Here is a 19,131-nt window from a genome sequence, read left to right as displayed (position 1 = left end):
AGTGAAGTATCCTTGTAACATCATATAGGCGGTTGAGCTACTATGCTCCTACCTCATTGGATAGATATTATGTGCAAAATTTAATTAATTAGGTCATTCTGATTGTTTATCTTACAAGTACCTAATTTACCTAGGTATTCTGAAGCAACATTCAAAATTACCATGTGAACGAGAAGCAAAATTATTATAATTCTTAAAATAAAAAGGTGTGCATGTAAGAGTCAAAACTAGCAATAGAATTAGGTGTTTCACATCTCCAAATCCCTCCAATTATACATGTCTATCAGATAACATAACAGAATATTCTTTCTCAGCATCCCCACAACAGTCATGAGAGTTTATAATAAGAATACCGAGTTGCTTCTATATATTGCAGAGATTCAAGACAACACAGCCGAAGCACTACAGCGTTTAGAAGGTCGATCCATTCCATCCAAAGTCTGAACCCTGCAGCATACAAGAAGATAGTGTCAGCACCTTGATAGTAGCACCAAATAGCACAGAATAGCCACTAATATCAATCAGCACAGAGATTGAACAAAAAATAGTTAACAGAACTCCTAGGAACTTGCAAGCTAATAAGAACTTCGGTCATGATTTTAAACCAGTACAGGATTATTTACACGATCTATTGCTGATGTAAAGCATGCAAACACTGTGCATAATCTTTGCTTTGATGGCCCTAACAAAGAGGAAAAATGCAATGAGAAGAACAGATGAATAGTAACGACTTGTTGGTGGGAGAACATGAGATGTTGATATAGCTTACCTTTGAATCGTAAAATTTGAGGAAGAATCGATCCTTAGGAACAGATAACTTTGTCTCAAGAATCGTTGCAATTGCAGCACTCAATTTCTTGTTGACATCAGGGTTGAGACCACCAATGGATACCAGCTCACCATAAGCTGTTGGTTGCTGAGTCCCACCAAATGACATTGGAACTGACCCTTTCAGTACAATCATCACATACTGTAAAAATTTACCCAAAAAAAAAAAACAGTGTACATTTTTTGTTAAATCTGTAGATTAAGAGGAAAATACCAACAGAATGGAGGTAATACAATAGACACATTATTGTTTAGACTCTCAGAGAAATACAAATGGTACTTGCAGTTAGATAGTTCGATTTGGTTTCTATTTTTTTCACAATATGGGATATTCATAGGTTAGCCTGTGAGTTCAACCACACACCTAGATTTCCAACATCAATTCCCTCAACTCATGACATTGATGCATCAAGTTTGGTTGGCCAATAAGCTAAGTTTGCAAGCCTAATTTTCACATTCATAAACTTCATGTTTTCAATACGTGATAATCTTTTTTTCTTTTTTGCATTTTTTTTGGGGGGGGGGGGTGAGGTTGGGATCGATTACAGGATTTACAAAAGAGAAAAGAAGAAAGCTAAACAAACATATACTACAACAACAACAATTGAAATACACAGTATACTGGACCCCAAGAAGAGACTACAAGCTAAAAGCAGGTGTGCTCTTATTATAAGATAATATGACACCACCTCCCACTTTTGGCGCACTTGTTTGAGAATAAAGCAGGCGTGACATAGGTTACGGGCCTATGGGTTTTTGCTTCTGGGATTATGCTCTCCAGCCTGCTGCTTTGCTGGAGGGATTCATGCTCTCTAGCCACTGCTGGAAAACCCCTGATATATATATATTCCCTCCACAACAGTAGGGTCGCGGAAATTCTGGATTACTCCTCAAACTTCTGTCATTTGGCCCCGAATCACCGGTCAGTTCATTCCTCCCTAGTGACTACTACTCAGACTCTCACAAGAGTTAGTCGTTTAGAATGGTACCCTGGGTCTTTGTGCAAGGAACTGCCTACACCTTAAAAATTCTAAAAAAAAGGGGGTCTTTTATTGCCTAAAAAGTGAAAGGTTTGGCTTGTTCAGGTAACGGTCAGTCATGTATCGGCCACCACGTGCAGAAACCCTTGATGAGATCCTGCGCAGTTGTACCCTCAGCATATATGCAGATGATCCTAAACGATGTTCACCTCCAAGTACTGGAATATATGAGATGCATGGAACTCCATCACAACCTCCTACGTCAGGCACATCAATGTTGGATACCTACATGTTTTTAAGATCAGCGAAGCGGAAATGACTCCTACAATAGAGGAATTTAGAGCCTATTTACTCTCTCCCTCTCAAGGTAGACTATTTCTCCTGCCTGTGCGGAAGGATTACTTGGAAAAATTACACAGTTCTTCGGGTGGGACAAGAAGGAGATGATGAAGTTAATGAACTATGACAAGGTTGCATTCTGAAGGTTGCTAAGGCTTTTGCCAGTCAGGCGCAAGCAGAGGGTCCCCAACATGAACATCGAGGAAGGGCTACCTCTTCTGTATGATATGCAGGTACCTCTTGCGCACTCCAGGATGTGTGCACTTCCAATCATTGCTGATATGGTTAAACAACTCAAGGGAGGGTGTGACATTGTACCCACTATCCTGGCAGAGACTTTCAGGGGCTTCGATACGATGTATTCCTTTCAGAAGTATGGGACAGATCACTACATGGGGTGCCCATTTATGTTTCAGCTCTGGTTGATTTGGATTTGGTTTTGAATTGATAAATTGTCGGTTCAAAAATCATTTAAAACCGTTTCAAATTGTTAAACCATTAAATCGAATCAAATAAAATGATTAAACTGATTAAATCGAATAACTGAACTGTTAAATTGAATGAAATGGTTAAACCAACTAAAACCAATTAAACTGAATAATATAATCGATTAAACTAATTACGATTGTATAACCAAAAACCAATATAACCGAAATCGATAAATTGATTAAATCAACAAAAGCATGGAATTTCTAGGCCCAGAAACAAGAGTGCAAGAAATTACCCTCCCACCCCCATGAAATAAAAAATCCCATCCATGTTGATGCCCCTGCGGGCACCCTCATTGACTCCCGCGCTTGTACAATGACCACGTGGCCAGGAAAGATTCTTTTAGAATCGTCATGGCTCTCGTTCATATCGGAGCAATAATAAATAGGTATGAATAGATCAAGAAAAAAAAAGGAATAGTGGAGAAAAAGTTATACAAAGCTAGATCTAAATGCAGGTGACCCCCTCTTTTTTTATTTATTTATTTTCTGTTTCATTAATTAAATTTCGTTTGATTAATGCGAAGTTCCTTACAAACTTCTGCCTTCTTTGAAATATTATGAACAGTTCCTATACGTTGTGCACCCTTTTCGAGTAAATATAGAATAAGGGGAACATTTAAATAAGTTTGATTCTTTATTGGGTCGTAAAAACCTACTTTCCGAAAATCTCTTCCTTCTCTTCTGGATCAAACATCCATTGCAACGATTCGATAGATGGCTCATTGGGATAGATATAGATGAACAATGCCCCCCCCCCCTGTTTTGATCTTGAGCTACATCAGATGGATGCCAAAAATGGCATTCCTAAATGGTGACCTTTTGGAGGAGTAATATATGAAACAACTAAAAGGGTCCTCATCGGACAATGAAGATCATTTAGTCTATAAGCTCAAGGGATTTATAAATGGATTGAAACATGGTTCTCAATAAGAGTACCATAAGTTTGACACCATGCTTACTTCCTTTGGTTTTGTGTAGAATCGTCTTGATTAGTCTATCTACATTAAGACTAAGGGAAGTCGTTTCATTATTTTGGTACTATATATGGCTGAAATACTCTTGACAATAATGATCTAGAGTTGTTGAACGAGATGAAACAGTTTATGACGTGTAATTTCAATATGAAGGATACGGATGAAACTTTTTATGTTTTAGGCATAGAAATTCACCGGGACAGATCTAACAAGACCTTAATATTGTCCCAAAAGGGCTAAGACATAACTCTTCTTTCAAGATCTTGCTACCCAAGACCTGACTCTTAGGTTTATTGTTTAGCTCTTGTCGTTCTTCTGTACCTGACTAGGTTTTTTCTTTCGAACCTCAATCTCGTTTTGTAACTCAATAGCTAATAGCTGTCAGCTTCCTACCTCTGGTTCAGACCTCCGAAACATTTCCATTACATTAATATTTTAATGATCTTGCAACCTACGATTCAGGAAGTTAGACTAAAGTTTCCTAGTTGATTGGAAACCTATATCGAAAGTATATTGTAATATTTCAAGATAAAAAATTATTCATCGAGTATAACACCTTTTGTTAAAAGTGACAAACTCAATCTAGAACAATGTCCCTGACAGCCTTGGAGCAAGAAATGCATAGTATCCAATACATGTCTGCAATAAGCAGTCTGATGTATGCACAAATATACACAAGGTCAGACATCACCTTCACAATGAGAGCTTTGGGAAGATTTCAGAAGAATCCCTGTATGCCACATTGGAAATGGAAGGTGGCGAAGAAAGTACTGAGATACCTTCAGGACACCAAGGATCACATGTTAACATATCGACATGTTGGTGATTTCGAGTTGACTGGCTATTAGGACTCGGACTACGTTGAATGTGGAGATATAAGAAGATCCAATTCAGGATACATTCTATGCTCTCTGGAGGAGCAGTATCCTTGAAAAGAGCGAAACCACCAAAGACTGTCCTCTACTATGAAATCAGAGGTGGTGGCATGCTATGAGGCAGTCTCACGCATTGTGTTTATGTTATTTCGTCACAGACCTCCAAGTTATTCCGTTTATAGAGAGATCGATACGGATATTCTGTGACAACATCGCGACAGTAAGATTCTCCAACAAAACATGCTCAGTGAATCCTAGAGATTTAAGTATTTTGTTGCAAAAGAGGATGTTCAGGATCATCGTGTGGCAATAGAACACATTTGTAATAAGGACATGGTATTCACTAAAGGGCTTCAACCTAATGAATTTATGGGACATTCGAGTCGTATGGGCTTATGTAAATCATTTTGTACTTGATGTTCAATCAATGATATTGTAATATTTAGTAGATGATTTATGAACCTTAAGTTTTCTGTCATTTATTATGTTTGTGCAAATTATGTTTTTGAAAATTTATTTGTCTATTAAGGATAAATGGCAATAAGGATTGGACCCTCGAATTGACAATGGGGTTGATTCTCTAAAGTTGGAACTAACCACATAAGGGTTTATTGTGGGAATAAGAGCTCATTGTAATAAGGATAGGAGTGGCCTATATATTGGACATGTACCACCATGATTCATGGGTTGAAGTTTTCATTTTGAATGTTACAGAAAACAGATGTTTCAAATATGGCCATACATCAGATGCAGCTCAAAACTGACAAGTGGAAATGTAAGCCAACTGGGAGAATGTTGACTAATGTAACCAACATTGCCACAACAACGGTTGATTACAACTAGTGGTAGTTTCCATAAATATTACGTAACTTCACTTGATAGTAGGGCAGCTACGATGGCTAAGTTTAAAGTGGGGTTATGGCTTCAATTTGGGATATGGGTATCACCATCATTGGTTGTAATGTGAGAGACTTGAATATCCAGAAGACATCCTCGCTCATTGGATGACTACCGGAGACATTGGAAACTTGCCGGAGAAGCATATCTCGGAGTTGATTTGGAGACATCGCAAGAGGTGGAATGATGGAACACAATGGAGGTAAGTTCATCTCCATTGATTTTCAGTTTCAGTCAATATTCTACTCACCCCAGCCTCAGCTAACTCATAACCCAGACCATAGGTAGACGTCATACTCCAAAGAAAAGACGAATAAATTGCTGAATTAGATAATATACAAGAAATTAGTTTGTTTAGGTCATTATCTGACCTTGACATAGACAGATATAGTATCAGTATAGCAAGTATGCTTAAGGCTCGATTTGATTGGTTCACCCCCATTCCTTGAATTAACTTGCAGAGAACAAAGAAACAGTTCAGGTAAATCCTTTTGCATTTTTCTCAGTGGAATGTGAAACAGGCAAGAATGAGGAAAACCAAGGACATCAATGTGGTTAACGAGTGCACAGAGGTATTTACCAAGTAAAACAGCTCTTGTACAGATAGTCCATGTCACAACAAAGCCAGCGCTTGAAGAATTGGAAGTCCAATTACTTCTCAGATCACGTCAACAATGAATTCTACACAGATTACAACGACCGAGACTCGTGGAGATTTCATATTGTTGGAAGCGTGTCCATCAAATACATTAATAAAATGTTTATGGGTATGACTGAATGACATTAACAAGCTGTGGCTGTCCATAGGTTTTATCTAATATCTATTCACGACTAGGGACAAAATTGGGCATTCTGTTCATATGGTTGTTATATTTTGTGTGTGTGTAAATGTTGATTCCGAGACACAAGTGTAAATGCACATTGGATTGAATCAGATGAGAATCTTGAATGGGTTATTGTCAGTGGTTTAAGGACAATATTCTTATCATTAGTTTTTATTAGGCCCCAAACCTAAGAAGTCTTTTATCGTTGCAAGTATTATAGGTTTTGGTGTACCCACGGTTTATGCATAGTTTAAGATCTCGGCGAGATCTCGAAAATATCTCAGTTTCATGAAGTCTCCAAACGAGACAGTAGGTGATTCAGGATTTATGCAAAATCTCGGTCGAGATCTCATGGTATATCTAGATCTCAGCTAGACTCGGGTCCAAACCAAGATATAAAAAGGTACCCTGTCACACCCCTATCCCGACAAGGGATAGAATACAATATCAGGGTATGATTGAGATGACACGCGTCATCCCACCTCACCGCCAGGATCTCGATGCAGTGGCCAACTCACAGTCATAAACCAATATTACAATACAATAATATTAGAGTGCGAAAGACAAAGGAATATTACATTCCGAGATAGGTCAGAGTTTGCGGAAGCGTAAAAGAAATAACTATAAGATGTTCATTGGCTAATGATAATAAGTAACATAGTTACAAAATTCCTATGACCATCAAGTAGCTACCAAAAAGGTAAAACATAAAAGTTTGTACAAAACACAATGCTCAAAAATAATAAAACGGGAACGATCCCAAGTAACAGTATAGCCCGTGAGGCACAATCATCATGGGCAACCATCGCCATGATCCTTAGTCACGTCTCTAGCTCCACAAGATCATCCGCATCCAAAACTAAAAAGAATGTGTACACGGGGTTAGCTCCACCGAGCTAGTGAGAGAGAAAAGGGGATGCACACTCACACAATCACAAATAGTCCATGGTGCATGCTATTATTAATTCATTTACCACCTAAAACACAATGCTAAGTCAATGGGTATATGCTACTGCAATAACTCGGGAAGACATTGTGGATCCTTCCATTCTCACCACAATGCAACCTCAATTATTACTATGGAGCCCGCGCCGATCGTACTCATCACCACCCGAGGCGGACCCGATAACCATTACTACCCCTGGCCTGGCCTCTCTAACTCTCCACAAGAGTGCTGCTACCCAACACCTAAACCCCTGTTGGTAAGGATCGTAGCATAGGGAACCGAGCCTAACCACGGATATACTACATGAATCCTATCGTGTTGAGAGGTACATCCGGTGTGTCAACGTCCCATTCCATCCAACACCGGTACCAAGACAACACGGCGCATAAAGCAAGAATGAAATGCAATATACAATTCCACATAATCGGGGGTTTCGTGCAGTTTCCCGCACGTAACCCAACACAAATCCATATCATCCAAATCATCATCATCGAATAAGAATAAATGCAAATATGCAATCATGCTTGAATGATAATGTCACAATATAATTCATAAATGCATGAATAAGCAATAGTAAACAAGCTCAAACAGTCACCCAAACCCACTCACCAATTACTTCAAATGGAATTTGTATAAGCGCAACGATTCCCGCTCAAAATCACTCCATTGCACATATGTTGGCGCCTATGGAAGTGAATAAGAGTGTGAGAGAGTGTAGGGGAGGCCTCATAGAGAAACCCCACAGTTTACATAAGTTATAAGCCTTAAAAACTGCATCGGAGGCAACGTCGGACTCGCGAGCTTGCCTCCGACCTTGCCTCTCCGACCTTCCCGCAGCTTAGGCCACATCGGAGGCAAACATCGGACTCACGCAGCTCGCCTCCGACCTTGCCTCCGACCTTCCCTGCAGCTCGTGACACATCGGAGGCAAACATCGGACTCACGCGCTTGCCTCCCGATGCAACCTGTGTGATTTCAAGGTCTTTAAAAGCCCAGGGTTGTCCCATTTGGTTCTCTAAGCCTCAAGGGACAAGGGAGGGGTGTCTTGGAGTCTATTTGGGTCTTAGAAACACCCAACATTCAAAGATTTAAGGGGGGTTTAAAGGATCAAAAGCTCAAAAATCCAGATTTGGGGTTTTCTTTGGTGGTTGAAGCTTTAGAATCAAATAGATTCAGCAAGAGGTCAAAATAGAGGTCTTTATAGGATTGTAATGAAAATAGGAAAGCATCCTACAAGGGGAGACTACACATGACTCGAGCTAACCCTTTGGGTTTCCAAAAAAAGAAATCCCCATCTTGGGGTTGCTACCAAAGAACCACCCAAGCTCAAACGAGCAAGGGGGAAAGAGAGAAAAAGGGGGGGAAAGGGGCACTTGGCTTACCTGGTCTGAGATACACAAGATGTGCCCTCTTTAAAACTCCAAACCCAGCAGTCGTTTCCTTCTTCTTCTTCCCTTCCTTCTCCTCCTTCTCCTCCTTGCCGCCTCCTCTCTTCATAACTCCCTTCTCAAGCACGGTTAGGTTAGGTTAGGTAGAAATGAGCCAAGACTAATGAATAGTCCTACCCACCTCTCTCTTATAGAAAACCACTATTAATGGCCTGTTTGGATAAGGCCTCATAGTGTACCCTAGGGTCTATTTGGGTAGGGTCAAACATGGCAGGGCGCCAATAGTACCTTAGCCACAGGGTCTCACCCACAAGGGTCCTTATTAGCAGCATTGGATGCAGGGTCGGAGGCAACAATAACCTTGCCTCCGATGCGAGTAGGAAGGTGGTTCCCACCATAAGAGGTCGGGGCCTTTGACCACACTTCGAGGGCTTTGAGAGGCGTAAGCACACAATAAAATTTGGTCAACTACTTACCCCGACACGTCAAGGGGCAACCTCCATGGTCCCGACTAGTTTCCATAGGCAACCTCGTACTATGGTCAATATAGCTGGGTTTGACCACCAGTGAGAACAACTCACCGGCATACGTGGCAGTGATAACTACACGTCACGGGGAAGAATTAATAATTAATTATACTCCTGGGTTGCGGGTATAACATACCCTCTCCGCGAGATTTCAATCTCAACTCAAGATCCATCGCAATCTCGACTCTCACTCTGCTGTGAAGGAAAAATACTTGGTGGTGAGGGTTTTTGTGCTTCTTTTTTTTTGGCAAATCTCACCTCAACTGAAGATTAAAGCTTGAAGATTCCAAATTTAAGTTTCAACATCAAGAGAGGGAGTTTCATTGCATCTCAAGAACAGTTTTAGGTAAAAAGAAGAGCAGAGCTTGATTCGACAACAACATTGTCGTTTTGATGATCTAGCCCGACACTTGTTTCAGTGCTAGCTACTCTCAAATGGTAGGACTTGTTACACACTTACACTTGTATTTCTTTAATCTATGTCTCTTTCCAAGTTTCTAACAATTATAAACAAACCATCAAACCATCACCATGTATAAGTATCTAATATTTTCATTGTGTTCAAAAAGCCTAAAATAGGGTGGATGTCAAGTTTCAGGACCTATCTTGGCCATATGGCCACCAAAACCCACCACCGAGTCAAGACGGCAAAAAATACACCAACTCGCCGAGATCTCGGCATAACTCGGTTTTGTGGCCTGGCGAAACCAAAGGCAAAACCGAGACTTAAAACCTTGGGTTTATATCTCCTCGGACTATTTATTAGTGTATTGGATTCATGGTGTTTAACTGTGGACAAAAGAGATGCTCAACAAGGAATCCACTTCCTATCATTAAAATAACAGAGAGAGAGTGAGAGAATCTGAACATGATTGGATGAAAATTTAGATCCAGCAACACGTTTTGTAAATTGTTTACAAAAGGTTTGAAAATGTTAAATGCATTGATATTTATTTTTTAAATATTTGGAAAACATTTTGAGATACCCAATCAAAGGTACTCTCAGCATACAAAATTTCGATGAACCTGGGTGGTGAACCCAAGTAATTATTTCCATGCCTTGAGGTTTGTCATGTGATATCGTAAAGTGGAGAGACCATGTCAATAGTTGATTATAGTTTGGGAGATATAAGAGTGATATCTTCACTGAATATACCAATTGGTGGTTGGAAATGACTAGCAGCTGAGGATGAAATTTGCAGCATAATTTTTCATTATTAGAGAGAGAGATGATAATTAAATATTAGGGGGTTTAATTGATTAATTAATGAGATTAATTAATTACTTAATATAATATTATAGGGTGAAGTTCGAGAGAACTCTTGCGAATTCTCAAGATCCCTCTTCCCATGTTTCTCTCTGATTGTATTACATATATATTAATGAATTTAATGGACACGCTTCCAACACATATCTCTATTCAGAATGAGGAGAAACAGAATCCATCACAGTGGTAGAGTTACCGAAAAAGTGCATTGCCCCTGATAAATTCCGGCAGGAGCTGTACCCCAAGGACTGAAATGTGTAAAATAATGAAGTCCACAACCGAATTGAGGAAAAGTAACAACAACTGTGCTTTCAATTGGAAAAGCTAAAGCTGACGGAATGTTCATGGAAATTTGTGGGGAGAAATTGCATCAAACAGAACGGAGATCGGAATTTCAAGACTTAAGAGCACATTAAATGCCCTCCAACCCTTAAAATAAAAAATAATAATACAGCGAGAGAATGAAGAATGGCGAAACTTACAGCCTCTGGTTTCCCGATGATCTTAGCGACAGTCTTGGTAGCTTCGGATAAGATGAAAGAGGTGTCAACCCCATCCAAGCTCGCGTTCGTCGACAGGTTGAGGCACGGCATCTTCTCTCTCAGTTTCGCTCTCGATTCTCTCTCGACTGACTCTCACTCACAGTGCTGAGTGCTGGCCCGATCAAACCCTCGGCTTTAAAGCTCATCTAATCTATTGCTCTACGCGTGGTTGCGTACTTGCGTTAGCCACCGAGAATACCCGTTCTCGTACAGTCAAGTGACCCCAGGGTTAGCAAAGCTTGTGCGTCGTGGATGACATATGGCTGCCACTTGGCACTCGAAGTGGGTACTCGTAAGCATGGAACAAAAACTCGATCGAAGCCTGTCGAAACCGTCGAGTTAACTCGGTTTCTCAAGTTTTCGAGATCAGTTAAAGGGAGACTTTATAAAATCCCTAGATTCGACCGAATTTCGATGATTTCAACCAGTTTCGACCATATTTCGATGGTTTCGACACATATGCCGATCGAAACTAGGGAAAACTTGGCTCGAAACTTGGACAGACAAGTATTTATGTTAGAAACTGTCATAAACCAGGACAGACACTTAGTTATGTCTAATATCATTTAAGTAAATGTTTCATTTACTTAAGATATTATTCATAAAAAAACAAATATCCCCTATTTGAATCCAATAAAAATAGTTAAAAAATCAAATTCTAAAAGGAAAAAAAGTCAACCCCTCAGTTCAAGAAAAAAAACTGGATTTTTTACAGTAAGTGCAATTTTCAAATTTCTAATGCTAGGATTTTTCTCAAATCTAAAAATTTCATAAATGTCAATATGGCAAAACATTGCTAAAAACCAAAAGTGCGGTAAAATATTCATTTATTTTGATGTCCAAAAAAATATTTTCAGGCAGAGTGATTTTGACAGCATTCGCGCACACCAAATTAAGTTTGACCGGTACATAACTCCTTCAATATAAATCAGATTTAAGCAATCTTGAACTTATTGGAAAGCTATCAAAACAAAGCTTTCTAACAAATCCAAGATTGCTTAAATCTCATTTATATTGAAGGAGTTATGTTTCGATCAAACCTTATTTGATACCATGTCCAAAAACAATATACAGTATCAAACTTGGATCAAAACCACAAGTAATATTTTTAGTGTTATCTATGTGAAACTAATGCATGGATTGAGTTTAAAATGTCAAAAATAGGCAGCACATAAGAATCAGGGCAAAAAACCAACTTCTGGGCCTTGAAACCAAGGTTTGATTTAGCTGGAGAAAGTCACAAGTATAGACCGAGATATGGTCGAAACCGAGACGAACTCGTTTTCTGGCTGATTGAAACCTAGTCGAAACCCAAGTTTTAGAACCTTGCTCTTAAGTATTGTCGGCAAGAGTTATCCTGCATCTAGGGATGTAAACATATGGATATCCCTAAACGACGGATTCAGATGCGAATTGAATTCAGATTTTCGACTTTTCATTTACATCTCAGATTTGTATAACCTACATATTCCCTCATGGATACGATCCACTCTCAATCCATGTTTTAGTCTCATAATTCTCATTTCCTCATTCTTTAGAACCTATTAAATCTTCAAAAATCCTTCTATCAAAAAATAAAAGGGCAAATTTCACGGACACCCCCTATAACTATTCAAAATGGCAAGTACATCCTAAATTTTATCAAAATGTCAACATTTTCCCTTGACGTTAAGCAAGGTTACCCCTAAAGATAAAATGTCAATTTTACCCTCTTAGTAATTTAAATAAAATTACCCTTAATGATGAATTAATGATGTTAAAACTTAGTTTTTAGAAAAAGACAATTTTGCCCTTGTTTTTATTCCTTTTTTCTCTCCTTCTTCTCCTTCTTCTCCTTCTGCTGTTTCTTCCGCCGCCGCCACCACCACCACCACCACTGCCACCCCCTCCAGCCCTCCTTCTCTTGCTCCCCTGCAACCCCGCCACCACCCTCTCCAGTCTCCCCCGCTCGACCATGCTCTCAGCAATCCAACCCCATAAAAACCCTAACTCTACAAATTAAAACCCTAACCCTATTTTCTACCGTCAAAATACAATTCTCGTTGTGAGAACGAGAAAACTACCAAATGCAAAGAAATTTGTTGGTTCAAAGAATGGGTTCACATGTATAGGTTGCTGATTGATATTGAAGAGTGTATTCTGGTTATTTCCACCATTGTTTCCAGTAGTTTGGAACTCGGTGATTGAACCCAGCTGTGAATTCTCACTTAACAGCTGAGAGAGAGAGAGAAATAGTCCACATCCATTAAATGAGTAATCGAAAACGTCCTTGGAAGTACTACTGATGTTTCTTCTCCATTAGCAACGGATGAGTTGATCTGTGTTGTGTTATTGAGATATCGAAAATTCGTCATTCGATTGGGGAATCCCTTTACAACAAACTGCCTCGGTGGTTACGCCATTACAGAGATATCGAGATTATAAGAACAACGAATCCCTAACTTCTTTCAGAGAAAGGGCTTTTCAAGGAATCTCATTGACCAGAAAAAAAAATACAGGGTAGCAAGGAGAAAGAGAGAGTGAGAGAAACAGTGCTGTTGTCTCATAATTTTTGGCTTATAATGTTTCGGATTAGCAACAATTTGATCGGATTCCTGAATTTGTTGAGTCTAATCTTATCAATTCCAATACTTGGCGTATCGTTGTGGCTCCGAGAGCATGGGAGTTCCGAATGCGAGAGATTCCTCGAATTCCCATCATTGGTTTTGGGAGTATTTCTGTTTTTGGTGTCATTGTTGGGATTGATTGGTTCATGTTGTCGAGTTTCATTGCTTTTATGGATTTACTTATTTATTACGTTCGTGCTTATACTGGGGCTCTATTTGAGAGATGAGTCTTACTCTCCAAGGTCCTATGGAAATGTGTCTTAGGTGCTTGATCAAAAAGGAGTAGGGCAACTCATCAAGATTGCTACAGATAAAGGACGTGGAGCAAGGCCTAGCTTAAAGGTGAGTGACTGACAATCTCTCTGTATCTGTCGCCGAGAGGAAGCTCGAAGAAGGAGGGCTGGAGGGGTGGCGGTGGTGGTGGTGGCGGCGGCGGAGGCGGAAGAAACACCAGAAGGATAAGAAGGAGAAGAAGGGGAGAAAATGGGTTTCACAAGTAAGGGTAATTTCGTCATTTAAGTGAAAAATGGAGAAGGAGGGAAATGGGTTTCATAGGTAAGGGTAATTTTGTCATTTAAAAAGTGGGATATTGGGGATTTAACCTTAAGGGTATAATAGGAATCCTATGATAAGGGTAATTTCACCATTATAAAAGAATTAACAGCCACTTAACTGCACACACCAAACGGAGTGGATTAAGTTGAAATAAAATATAAAATAAGGGTAGTCTCTAACATTTTGACAAAATTTAGAATGTACTTGCCATTTTGAATAGTTATAGGCGATGCCTGTGAAATTTGCCCAAAAAAATAAACTTAAAAAATCCTCTATATCATTAGTTGGATATTGATTCAGATCGGATAATTTTTTCTTGAATTATTCGAATAAAAATTCAGATATCCCTAAATGGATACGGATACCCGATTACATCCCTATCTACATCCCACTAGGTTGGGTAATACCTACAAGTGAAAACCGAGTCCGGATCTACTCCCCACTTGGGGATGGCATGAAGGGTTGGGATCTGTCCCCACTAATCCACATGTGGGTGGCTCATCCCAACTCGTGAAAACCCTCGGGGTAAAATATGCAAAGTGACGAGTAGTGTTGTCAATTTTTTGGACTTACCAAACCCACATTTGGAGGGTAAGGCCTAAGGGTGTCAATCAGTCGGTTCAGCCCAGTTTTAATTGGTTTAACAATTTTTATTTTTTTGTTATTATGCCGATTCAAAACTAAACTGTTAAGAAAGTTTTGATTTCAGTCTTGACAGGAGTTGGAGGGTCTAGCTGTTATACCCGCACCCCGGGAGTATAAGTAATTATTAATTCTTCCCTGTGACGTGTAGTTATCACTGCCACGTATGCCGGTGAGTTGTTCTCACTGGTGGTCAAACCCAGCTATATTGACCATAGTACGAGGTTGCCTGTGGAAACTAGTCGGGATCACGGAGGTTGCACCTTGACATGTCAGGGGTAAGTAGTTGACCAAATTTGTTGTGTGCTTATTGCACTCTCAAGGCCCTCGGAGTGTGGTCCAAAGGCCCTGACCTCTTATGGTGGGAATCACCTTCCTACTCGCATCGGAGGCAAGGTTACTGGCTGCCTCCGACCATGCATCCAATGCTGCTGACAAGGACTCTTGTGGGTGAGACCCTGTGGCTAAGGTGCTATTGGTGTCCTGCCATGTTTGACCCTACCCTTACCCTTTTTTATTAACTTGACCTTATGTGGGCCTTGAGGCCCAAGTTAGGATTTTTAAAGCTTGTATAGAGATGGATGGTTGTTTGACCCTATCCAAATAGACCCTAGCCTACACTTATGAGGCCTTATCCAAATAGGCCAATAAAGGTAATTTTTTTATATGAGAGAGATGGGTAAGACTATTCCTTAGTCTTTCTTTTTTTTTGTTTCCCTAACCTAATCGTGAAAGGCAAGGAGGAGAAGAAGGAGAAGAAGGAGGAGAAGAAGGAGAAGGAAGGGAAGAAGAAGAAGGAAACGGCTGCTGGGTTTGGAGCTTTAAAGAGGGCACATCTTGTGTATCTCAGACCAGGTAAGCCAAGTGCCCCTTTTCCCCCCTTTTTCTCTCTGTCCCCCTTGCTCGTTTGAGCTTGGGTGGTTCTTTGGTTGCAGCCCCAAGATGGGGATTTCTTTTTGGAAACCCAAAGGGTTAGCTCGAGCCATGTGTAGTTTCCCCTTGTATGATGCTATCCCATTTTCATTACAATCCTATAAAGACCTCTATTTGACCTCTTGCTGAATATATTTGATTCTAAAGCTTTAACCACCAAAGAAAACCCCAAATCTGGATTTTTGAGCTTTTGATCCTTTAAACCCCCTTAAATCTTTGGATGTTGGGTGTTTCAAAGACCCAAATAGACTCCAAGACACCCCCTCCCTAGTCCCTTGAGGCTTAGAGAACCAAATGGGACAACCCTGGGCTTTTAAAGACCTTGAAATCACACTTGGGTTGCATCGGAGGCAGAGTCTGCGTGAGTCCGATGTTGCCTCCGATGTGTCCTGAGCCTGTAGGGAAGGTCGGAGGCAAGGTCGGAGGCAAGACTACGTGAGTCTGATGTTTGCCTCTGATGTGGCCTGAGCCTGCAGGAAGGTCGGAGGCAAGGTCGGAGGCAAGCCTGCTGAGTCCGACGTTGCCTCCGATGCAGTTTTTAAGGCTTATAACTTATGTAAACTGTGGGGTTTCTCTATAAGGCCTCCCCTACACTCTCTCACACTCTTATTCACTTCCATAGGCGTCAACATATGTGCAATGGGGTGATTTTGAGCGGGAATCGTTGCGCTTATACAAATTCCATTTGAAGTAATTGGTGAGTGGGTTTGGGTGACTGTTTGAGCTTGTTTACTATTGCTTATTCATGCATTTATGAATTATATTGTGACATTATCATTCAAGCATGATTGCATATTTGCATTTATTCTTATTCGATGATGATGATTTGGATGATATGGATTTATGTTGGGTTACGGTGCCGGGAAGTACTTGCACCGAAACCCCCGGATTATGTGGAATTGTATATTGCATCTCATTCTTACCTGTATGCGTCGTGTTGTGCTGGTACCCGGGGGATAGATGGAATGGGACGTTGACACACCCGGATGTACCTCTCAACACGATAGGATTCATGTAGTATATCTGTGGTTAGGCTCAGTTCCCTATGCTACGACCCTTACCAACAGGGGTTTAGGTGTTGGGTAGCCAGAGCACCTGCTGCCTGTGGAGAGTTAGAGAGGCCAGGCCAGGGGTAGTAATGGTTATCGGGGTCTGCCTCTGGGTGGTGATGACTACGACCGGCGCGGGCTCCATAGTAATAATTGAGGTTGCATTGTGGTGAGAATGGAAGGATCTATAATGTCTTCCCGAGTTATTGCAGTAGCATATACCCATTGACTTAGCATTGTATGTTAGGTGGTAAACGATTTAATAATGGCATGCACCATGGACTATTTGTGATTGTGTGATTGTGCATCCCCTTTTCTCTCTCACTAGCTCGGTGGAGCTAACCCCCGTATACACATTCTTTTTAGATTTTGATGCAGATGATTACTGTGGAGCCAGAGACCGTGACTGAGGATCATGGCGATAGTTGCCCATAATGATTGTGCCTACGGGCTGTATTGATACTTGGGACTTATTCCCTTCTTTTGTTTTTTTTTGGGGCCACGTGTCTTATATAAATATTTATTGTTATACTTGTTTTGGGATAGTTATGCTATGGTCATTCGGGATGTCCATCCAAACTATTTACGTATCACTTAGCCGTATGAACATGAGGTAATTCATCAGAACGCTTCCGCTTATTTTATGATCGTTGGAAATGTAATATACCTTTGTCTTTCGCACTGATATTATTGTATTGTAATATTGGTTTATGATTGTGAGTTGGCCATCGCATCGAGATCCTGGCGGTGAGGTGGGATGACGCGTGTCACCCCAATCATACCCTGATATTGTATTTTATCCCTTGTCGGGATAGGGGTGTGACAACATGGTATCAGAGCAATGATGCTCTGCACCGACCACAGTCTTGCGGACTCTTGATTTACTCTCCACAATTAGGTTCTAAACTAAAAATCTTCAAGAACATAAATGATTGTGTGCAGACATAGGAGAAGACTGATTGTGGTGAAACAAGGACTTAGAAGATAATAGGTTACATGGAACTTAGGACTTGAACCATAGGTTGTTCAGCTACAACTATGTAATTGCTTGGTTGAGTCTTAAGTAGGTCATAGATGGACAATTATATGCTATAATTCATAAACACTAATGAATCAATCATAACCACGCACATTTATCAGCAATGATTTAAACAAGAGAGAATTAATCAAATACATCGAGATACATATAAGATTAATTACAAATATCCAATTGTTCTAAATCTTCTTGGGAGGCAATCATATTCTTCCTATTTCAACATTCATGATTTCATCTATTCCAACAAAAACATATGATTCCATCTTGCTCAATCAAGAGATACCAATCTAAACACCATAATTGTTCCAGATTCTCTGTTTGGACATAACTGTGCCTTTCCCAACTCAGAATGCAAGACCCCATTTGTTCCAATTCGAAACATTTGATTCTGGTTATCTCAGATTAAATATACAAGTCTACCATTTCTAAAAGTTCCCAGTTGTTCATCCTAAGACAAGAACTAGAAGAACTGATCCGGGATAACTTTAATTTGTTGAGAGAAAGTTGGGATAGTCATTTGCACCACCACCACCATCGTGACCAAGAAAGGTGTTGATGTCATCTACCCCTCTCTCAATACCCTCTAGGCGCCGAGTCTGGTCGAAGAGTTGCTTCGTGACCTCATCGAAGCATCCACCACTCGCAGGTTCAGTCGCCTGATGGTCGTCAGAATGTCAATACCTCCCATCTGATGAAGGTATAGGGATTCCTTCTAGGTGAACAGTAGGTCTTCTCTTTCCCAATGGAGACATTGATAATGCCGGCCAACTGTGCTGCAGTGAAGGCTATAGGAACCCCCTTTACATACGAAACAACCCGATAGTTTTGTGTACCCGGGTTCCCGGTGTTCAGATTTGCATAGAAATGTCGGATGAGTTTTGGGTAATATGGTTCAGGGAGGTTGAGAATGTCAGTCCACCCCAATGCCTCGAATCTCTGTTCCACATTGTATGCTTTGAGATCATCCAACACTACATTTCGCCCCTTCCACTATATTTTTGAAGCGGAAGTAGTCTTGATAAAGCTCTTGGTCCTCTATCTTTTGAAACCAAAGTGGATCTAGGACAGTTGGTGCAACTTGTTCCACGCATGCACGCCGTGTTCTTGGAGCCATTGATTGTTTTAACCTGCAGCCAAAAGCCAAGTGGATAGCAAATTAATACCTTGAATGCTAAGGCCTAAGTAGATGATCAATGTAAGGTTATGAGGTTTAAAATCTAGCCTTTGATTCTTTTCCCAAAGCAAATTAAATTACAGCAATATTCTTAGGCTAGAAAATTCTGATTTTTATCAAATTGTGATCTAAAAAGTTGGGGAAAAAGGAAAGGCATGGTCATTATGTGAATGACATGATAAATAATAAAGATTCATGGTCATAATATGCCTAGAAAGTAATATTTTATACAAAACAGTGGGTTCAAGCAAGAAATGG

The 19,131-nt window shown here is 40.3% G+C and overlaps 1 protein-coding gene across 2 annotated transcripts; it reads right to left on the bottom strand.

The window, feature by feature from the left end:
- Positions 1 to 215: 215 nt before the first annotated feature.
- LOC122654073 (macrophage migration inhibitory factor homolog) lies at positions 216 to 11,003 on the bottom strand. Of its 2 annotated transcripts, XM_043848042.1 has the most exons (4): positions 10,819 to 11,003; positions 770 to 970; positions 624 to 682; positions 216 to 447 (listed from the first exon to the last, which is right to left on the bottom strand). In XM_043848042.1, the coding sequence occupies exons 1-3, from the start codon at positions 10,927 to 10,929 to the stop codon at positions 629 to 631; spliced, it is 366 nt and encodes a 121-aa protein (XP_043703977.1). In that variant the 5' UTR covers positions 10,930 to 11,003; the 3' UTR covers positions 216 to 447; positions 624 to 628. The 2 variants fall into 2 exon arrangements, with proteins under 2 accessions (XP_043703977.1, XP_043703978.1); XM_043848043.1 differs by lacking the exon at positions 624 to 682 and having other exon boundaries at positions 10,819 to 10,999.
- Positions 11,004 to 19,131: the final 8,128 nt, after the last annotated feature.

The sequence above is a fragment of the Telopea speciosissima genome, chromosome 3, assembly GCF_018873765.1.
Source record: "Telopea speciosissima isolate NSW1024214 ecotype Mountain lineage chromosome 3, Tspe_v1, whole genome shotgun sequence".
Lineage (NCBI taxonomy): Eukaryota > Viridiplantae > Streptophyta > Magnoliopsida > Proteales > Proteaceae > Telopea > Telopea speciosissima.
Note: the sequence above shows the minus strand (reverse complement) of the source record. Positions and strands in the feature narration are given on the sequence as shown.

Bases quoted from the DNA above. Each gene is read 5' to 3' on its own strand.
- LOC122654073 (XM_043848042.1), bottom strand. From the start codon at position 10,929: ATGCCGTGCCTCAACCTGTCGACGAACGCGAGCTTGGATGGGGTTGAC. The intron at 971-10,818 runs GTAAGTTTCGCC...AAATTTTTACAG, and splicing joins TCATCGGGAAACCAGAGGCT to TATGTGATGATTGTACTGAA. The intron at 683-769 runs GTAAGCTATATC...CCTCTTTGTTAG, and splicing joins TCAAATTTTACGATTCAAAG to GGCCATCAAAGCAAAGATTA.